Source organism: Salvelinus sp. IW2-2015, unplaced genomic scaffold (genome assembly GCF_002910315.2).
Source record: "Salvelinus sp. IW2-2015 unplaced genomic scaffold, ASM291031v2 Un_scaffold2532, whole genome shotgun sequence".
Taxonomy (NCBI): Eukaryota; Metazoa; Chordata; class Actinopteri; order Salmoniformes; family Salmonidae; genus Salvelinus; species Salvelinus sp. IW2-2015.
This window is the reverse complement of record NW_019943845.1, coordinates 19,258-27,502: the sequence shown is the minus strand read 5'-3', so window position 1 is coordinate 27,502 and position 8,245 is coordinate 19,258. Positions and strand designations below refer to the sequence as shown.

General features: G+C 41.2%; 2 protein-coding genes across 2 annotated transcripts in view; both read left to right on the top strand.

Moving 5' to 3' along the window:
- The window catches only part of LOC112074194 (perforin-1), an 89,423-nt gene that overhangs the window by 62,647 nt on the left and 18,531 nt on the right, over positions 1-8,245 (top strand). The gene's annotated exons all lie outside the window — the stretch shown is intronic.
- LOC112074195 (perforin-1-like) overlaps positions 1-8,245 on the top strand; it is a 43,098-nt gene that overhangs the window by 22,533 nt on the left and 12,320 nt on the right. Inside the window, exons 4-6 of the mRNA XM_024141412.2 lie at positions 1,304-1,520; positions 2,293-2,601; positions 7,163-7,356. Coding sequence (XP_023997180.2) covers positions 1,304-1,520; positions 2,293-2,601; positions 7,163-7,356 — 720 coding nt within the window. The remainder of the gene's footprint in view (positions 1-1,303; positions 1,521-2,292; positions 2,602-7,162; positions 7,357-8,245) is intronic.

Below are 8,245 nucleotides of genomic sequence, written 5' to 3'. Positions count from 1 at the left end.
TGCAAACAAAGGTTTCTGTACCAAATATTAAGTTCTGCTTTTCTGATTTATCAAATACTTATGTCATGCAATAAAATGCAAATTAATTACTTAAAAATCATACAATGTGATTTTCTGGATTTTTGTTTTAGATTCCGTCTCTCACAGTTGAAGTGTACCTATGATAAAAATTACAGACCTCTACATGCTTTGTAAGTAGGAAAACCTGCAAAATCGGCAGTGTTTCAAATACTTGTTCTCCCCACTGTATATGGATGAGCGATGGCCGAGCGGCATAGGCAAGGTGCAGTAGATGGTATAAGGTACAGTATATACAGTGGGGAGAACAAGTATTGGATACACTTCCGATTTTGCAGGTTTTCCTACTCATATCACATGTATGGATTAAATGTATCAAAAAGAATGGTTCAGAACATGAAAAACATCAAACTGACAATACATGTGTGAAAAGTTTCCAATATTTACTAATTGTTGGGGAATTTAAACCACTTACTTGTGGTACCAAAGGTGAAAAAAAAAAAAAGTGTTACTTCTTGACAAAGTACCATTTTGCCATAATTTCCAATTTGAGGTAAAAAATGACCCCTGTTGGTGCTTTAGGGGTCAATAGGTCGTGGTGGCCCAATGCCCTATCAAGACACCTTATGTTGGTGCTTTAGGGGTCAATAGGTCGTGGTGGCCCAATGCCCTATCAAGACACCTTATGTTGGTGCTTTAGGGGTCAATAGGTCGTGGTGGCCCAATGCCCTATCAAGACACCTTATGTTGGTGCTTCCTTTATTTTGACAACTACCTGTATGTTGGTGCTTTTAAGATTAATATATTGTACACACCTTTATGACACCAATAAACCACAAGTTATATGAAATGGTTACCTGTTCACTAGCTATTGTCACATTTAAATCATTTTTCATGTAAAATGTTCATGAAATAAAATTCCACGTTCAAAACTTGGGGATTTTCCCATGTGAGGGTTTTCATTTCATAAAGGCCTTGTTCACACAGTCAACCCAGTTCTGATGTTTTGGCACATCTGATACATATCTGATCTTTTCCCCAATGTGTAAACAGCAAAAAAAAGAAACACATGGAATCTGATCTTCTGAGTTCTGATTTATAACACATTCAAGCTGTAGTGTGTTATTTGTATGTGACCTGCTGTTACCGCGACACCCATCAAAATGTTGAAAGGACCATTGCTTCTGTATGCTATAGGCTGAGAAAGGGTCAACCAATTGTAGATCAAGGTCGTCTCTGTGTCATATTTGAATTCACATCTGATATGCTAATTCCTGTGTTCCAGTTATCGCACTCCAAACACTCCAACTCTCAGCGATGAGTTCCGTAAGGACATTGATCGTCTGGACTCATACTCTAAGACTTCTAAGGCCCAGTACCGCCGGCTCATAGACACCTATGGGACTCACTACATCCGCCAAGTTGACCTGGGAGGCAGGCTGACGATGATTACAGCAATACACACCTGTCAGGCCTCACATAGTGGCCTCTCTACAAACCAGGTGACTTACTTCGTCTCAATGCCTGCTGTAATAGAGGACATTTTACATGAAAGGAAATTACAGGAATTCAAACAGCAATTTGTAATCATTACATAGAACCAGAGCCATATAATGTTAGAGCAGGGCTCTTGAACACTGTTCCTGGAGAGCTACCCTCCTGTACAGGGCTCTCCGACCCCGTTCCTGGAGAGCTACCCTCCTGTAGGTTTACATCTATCTAGTCCAGGGCTCTCCAACCCTGTTCCTGGAGAGCTACCCTCCTGTAGGTTTACATNTCCTGTAGGTTTACATCTATCTAGTCCAGGGCTCTCCAACCCCGTTCCTGGAGAGCTACCCTCCTGTAGGTTTACATCTATCTAGTCCAGGGCTCTCCAACCCTATTCCTGGAGAGCTACCCTCCTGTAGGTTTACATCCATCTAGTCCAGGGTTCTCCAACCCTATTCCTGGAGAACTATCCCGCTGTAGGTTTACATCTATCTAGACCAGGGTTCTCCAACCCTATTCCTGGAGAACTATCCCGCTGTAGGTTTTCACTCTGTCCCCAGTTTAAACTTACCTGATTCAGCTCATCAACCAGCTAATTATTAGAATCAGGTGTACTAGATTAGAGCAATAACCTATAGCACAACAATTTTTAAAATCTATTTCTAGACATTACATTCAGACAATTCCATTGATAAATTTTTCCCATGTAGCAAATGCATCACAGTCTTTTATGGAAGAAACCTTAAAGACAACTCTGAATATATGGCTCTGTATTCCGTCTCTCAGGTGGAATCCTGCTTGTCCAGGGGCTTTCAGGTAAACGTTGGGATGTCAGTTTCCTCTAGCAACGAAAGGTGTTCCAAAGTTCTGGASAACCGTGACTCGAAGACCTCCTACAGCTCTAGCTTCCTCAGCCACCACACGAAGGTGGTGGGAGGCACCGGTTGGCCGGGAAAGCTGTCACTCAACCGTAACGACTCAGTGGGCTTCCATAGTTGGATGAGAACCTTGAAGAATATCCCGGACGTCATCTACTATTCTCTGAGGCCTCTGCACCTGCTCATACCCAACACGGCTGTCCAGCAGGGAGTGAAGGTAACCTTTGGTTGTTGATATATTTCCCTCAAATTCATATCTGGACCTTTTTTTTCATTCTTGCCCTTTAATCAGGAACTGATTTAGACCTGGGACACCAGGTGGGTAAAATAATTATCAGGCAGGGGTACTCAAATACTATTTGAGAAGGCTTTGACACACATTTTTCTAGGTGGCAACGGTGTGGCTGGACATTGTCATTTATGGGCTCCCGAGTGATGCAGTGGTCTAAGACACTGCATCTCAGTGCCAGAGGCATCACTGCAGTAGCTGGTTTGAATCCAGGCTGCATCACAGTCCCATAGGGTGGCGCACAATTGGCCCAACGTCGTCCGGGTTTCACCAGGGTAGGCTATCATTGTAAATAAGAATTTGTTTTTAACTGACTTGCCGAGTTAAATAAAGGTTAATGAAACATGTATAGTTGTAGTAACAAACCCCAAACTGCTCACACCCTTGTTGTTGGGGGAGAGAACTTTTTGCAGTTTAAAAAGCAGATTTCCTGCCATTCTACACATCTTGCCATGTCTTATGTGTGTTAAACTGATACCTGTGACTCAAAAAAATCAATGGGGCCCCTTGGGGGTGGAGGCACAAATACACAATCAGTAACGATAACGTTGCTATATACAGGGGGCACCAGTACCGAGTCAATGTTCATGGGTACGAGGTCATTGAAGTAGATACTGTACGTACATATAGGTAACTGGTAACTAGGCAACAGAATAGACAATAGATAGTAAACACAGCGTGTGTAAGTGTGTGTATATCTGTATGTACGTGGTATGTGTGAGTGTGTCTGTGGCTTGGGGGTAGAAGCTGTTCAGGGTCCTGTTGGTTCCAGATCTGATGCATCGGTACCTCTTGCCATGCAGAAGCAGAGTGAACAGTCTATGGCTTGGGTGGCTGGAGTCTTTGAAAAATGTTAGGGCCTCCCTATTACACCGGCTGGTATAGAGGTCCTGGATGGCAGGGAGCTAAGCCCCAGTGATGTATTGGTCCACACCCAATACCCTCTGTAAGCACTTTGTGGTCGGATGCCGAGCAGTTTCCATACCAGGCGGTGATGCAGCCAGTCAATGTTGCAGCTGTAGAACTTTGAGGATCTGCGGCCAAATCTTTTCAACCTCCTGAGGGGGAAGAGGTGTTTTTGTGCCCTTTTCACGACTGTGTTGGTGTGCTTGGACCATGATAGGTCCTTAGTGATGTGTGTGGACCATGTTAATTCTTTAGTGATGGGGACACCGAGGAACTTGAAGCTCTCGACCCGTTCCACTACAGCCCCAGCAATGTGGATGGGGGCGTGCTCGGCCCTCCATTTCCTGTAGTCCACGATCAGCAGAGGGAGGTGTTCAGTTCCAGGGTCCCGAGCTTAGTGATGAGCTTGGAGGGCATTATTCTCTCTCCCGGATCCGGGAGCCTCCTCATCAAAAAAAGCTGACTAGTATAGCCTAGCCTAACGGGACAGGGATATCATATAATATAATTTTCATGAAATCACAAGTCCAATACAGCAAATGAAAGATAAACATCTTGTGAATCCAGCCATCATTTCCGATTTTTAAAATGTTTTACAGCGAAAACACAATATGTATTTCTATTAGCTAACCACAATAGCAAAAGACTCAACCGCATATTTTCACAATTTTTCTACCGCATAGCTACCTATCACAAAACCGACCACATAGAGATATAATTAGTCACTAACCAAGAAACAACTTCATCAGATGACAGTCTTATAACATGTTATACAATAAATTTATGTTTTGTTCAAAAATGTGCATATTTAAGGTATGAATCATAGTTTTACATTGCAGCTACCATCAAAAATATCACCAAAGCAGCCAGAATAATTACAGAGAGCAACGTGAAATACCTAAATACTCATCATAAAACATTTATGAAAAATACATGATGTACAGCAAATGAAAGATAAACATTTTGTGAATCCAGCCAATATTTCCGATTTTTTAAAAGTGTTTTACAGCGAAAACACAATATAGCATTATATTAGCTTACCACAATAGCCAAACACACAAATGCATTTATTAGCAGCAAAAGGGAGCGATCGCAAAAAAACAGCAAAATATATAAAATTAATCACTAACCTTGACCAACTTCATCAGATGACAGTCTTATAACATCAGGTTATACAATACACTTATGTTTTGTTCGAAAATGTGCATATTTAGAGCTGCAAACCGTGGTTATACATTGTGAATATGTAGCATCGATTCACCAGAATGTCCGGAGCTATTTTGGACACTCACCTAATCTGACCAAAGAACTCATCATAAACTTTACTAAAAAATACATGTTGGACAGCAAATGAAAGTTACACTAGTTCTTAATGCAACCGCCGTGTTAGATTTTTTAAAATAACTTTACCATAACAAACAGCGTACGTTATAGCGAGACAGCGCCCGCCAAAACGGCGGATAATAGGACTCAACATTTTCCACAGAAATACGAAATAACATCATAAATTGTTTTTACTTTTGCTGAGCTTCCATCAGAATCTTGTACAAGGAGTCCTTGGTCAAGTATAAATCGTTGTTTGGTTTTAGAATGTCCTTTTCTCCTGTCGAATTAGCAACCTTAGCTAGCCATGTGGCGCGAACATGCCCATCTTCTCTTGACGCATAGAACGGAAAATTCCATAAGTCCAAATAAACGTTGAATATACTGATAGAACTCGGTTAAAAAAACTGCTTTACGATGTTATTATCACATGTATCAAATAAAATCATAGCCGGAGATATTAGCCGTGTATACCGAACGCTTATCATAAGACAATATGGAGGTGCTTCCCGCGCCTAGGTAGAGAAAGGAAATTCTGGACAAGTCATTCCAAAAGCTCTTGTTCGACCTCAGATCAAGCTAGACACCCCATTCCACCTTCCACTGCCTGTTGACATCTAGTGGAAGGCGTATGCAGTGCATGCATATCCATAAATATAAGGCAATTCAATAGGCAGGCCCTGAAACAGAGCCTCGTTTTCAGATTTTTCACTTCCCGTCTGGAAGTTTGCTGCCAAATGAGTTCTGTTTTACTCACTCGTTTTGTTCTATAAAGTCCTTCTTTATATCCCAAATAAGTCAGTTTAGTTGGCGAGTTTGATTCAGTAATCCACCCGTTCCACTCGTTCAACATGCAGACAAAGGAATCCGAAAAGTTACCAATAAACTTCGTCCAAACAAGTCAAACAACATTTCTAATCAATCCTCAGGTACCCTAATATGTAAATAAATTATAAAATTTTATACGGAACGTAGTATGTTCAATACCGGAGAAAAATAACGAGGTGCACGCCCTCATCCACGCGCGCCACAAGACTACAGTCAAAATGAGAGCCACCTTGAAAAACTACAACTACTAATTCATTTTTCAAAAAAAAAGCCTGTAACCCTTTCTAAAGACTGTTGGCATCTAGTGGAAGCCCTAGGAACTGCAATCTGGGAGCAATTTATTTGTATATCCCATAGACAAGCGTTGAAATGACTGTGACCTAAAAAAATATATTTATTGATGGATTTTCCTCTGGTTTTCGCCTGACATATCAGTTCTGTTATACTCACAGACATTATTTTAACAGTTTTAGAATCTTCAGTATGTTTTCTATCCAATTATATGCATATCCTAGCTTCTGGGCTTGAGTAACAGGCAGTTTATTTGGCCACGTCATTTAACCGAACTTCCGAACACTACCCTCTAGCCCAAAGAGACACCTGTAAATGATTGTAGAGGGCGGGATAATGATAATTTAAATGGTTTTGATGTCCAGATTCATCTACATGTGTACGCTTGCCAGGCACAATGCATGCCTCCAGAGGTGGTCAGGAAGATCTGATCACAATCAGATCACAATGCATCTTTCTAAATATGTGGGCACATTCAGAATGTGGACAAGATCAGAACAAAGGACACATGTTAGAACCAGGTATAAACAGGGTTTATGATATCTGGTTAGCCTAACTTGCCTACAGTTAGGATCAAAATTTTCAGACACAAGACTGTGTTTCTTCTCCTCCCAGAGTATCTCTGATGGCTAACAATAACATATCCTGACAATAAAAATGTTATACATTACCCTCTCTCCCTCAGTGATACTGTTAGTTTCCAAGATCTCCACACAACACATTCCAAAACCATCTGTCTTTCCACAGAAAACCATTAATTTCTGACATAGAACCCAGTCTCTTTCACTCCGTATATTCTATGCTTTAATATCTCAATGTTCAAAGTTTACCCCGAATCCAACACTACCTAGCTAACATGGGCTAGTAGGTTAAGATATGTACATATACATGAGGCACTTCAAGGCTATTTTATTCTATTAATTTCTATTGTTATCGACCAGAGATTCCAAAGAGTTTGAACTTTGGAGAATAAAACCCAGAAGTTTGATGTAACCTTTTGAACGTTGTTTGTTATATAATCAGGTAGGTTTGTTTATTGGAGATTCTTGTCTCAGGATGCAGAAATACAACCTAAAATCGGGATCTTAGGTTATATGTTATATGTAAATTAATATGTTAACATTTTATTCAAAATACGAAGGAGGCTATCCAGGATTACATGAAGGAGAACGCCCTCCCGAAGAGCACCGGGGAACTGTCCTGCGGGGATCGTTACTCTAAACTGGACTCAAACTGCTGCCTCAGGAAGGTCTCACAGGGAGGACTGGTGGTGACGGTGGTCAGAGCCTGGGGACTGTGGGGAGACTACAAATGGATAGCAGGAGTCACTGAAGGGTATGTTATGTTACTGCACAATTTCAGTTCTCTACAGAGGTGTAGTGGAGGGTGTAGTGGAGGGTAAACACATGTAAACTGTTCAGTTCTCTAAACAGAGTGTAGTGGAGGTGTAGTGAGGGTACAACACAGGTAAACTGTTCAGTCTCTAACAGAGGTGTAGTGGAGGGTAAACACAGGTAAACTGTTCAGTTCTCTAACAGAGGTGAAGAGGTAACACAGGTAAACTGTTCAGTTCTCTAACAGAGGTGTAGTGAGGTAAACACAGGTAAACTGTTCAGTTCTCTAACAAAGGTGTAGTGAGTAAACACAGGTAAACTGTTCAGTTCTCTAACAGAGTGTAGTTGGAGGTATAAACACAGTAAACTCTTCATTCTCTACAGAGGTGTAGTGGAGACAGATCTGCAGAGTGGTCACTAGCTGGCACAGCCACAAAGTCATAAAATCAGATTTTAAACCTAACCTTAACCACACTGCTAACCCTAACCTTAAATTAAGACCACAAATCAATTTTGACTTTGCAGCTGGACTTTCTAGCGGAAATAGCTCAGTTCTGCCTCAAGGACATGACTCATCCAATAATCAACCTGCATCCCTGATCATGCTTGCAGGCGATGGTGACGTTAGTTACCATGGCTCTAGCATAACAGAAATACGTCATCAGGTCTAACGGTCATGTTAGTTTGTTACTTTCACTAGGTCGTAGTAATGACAGTTTCAGTCCCTTTCACTAGGCTGTAGTAATGACAGTTTCAGTCCCTTTCACTAGGTTGTAGTAATGACAGTTTCAGACACTTTCACTAGGTTGTAGTAATGACAGTTTCAGCCACTTTCACTAGGTTGTAGTAATGACAGTTTCAGCCCCTTTCACTAGGTTGTAGTAATGACA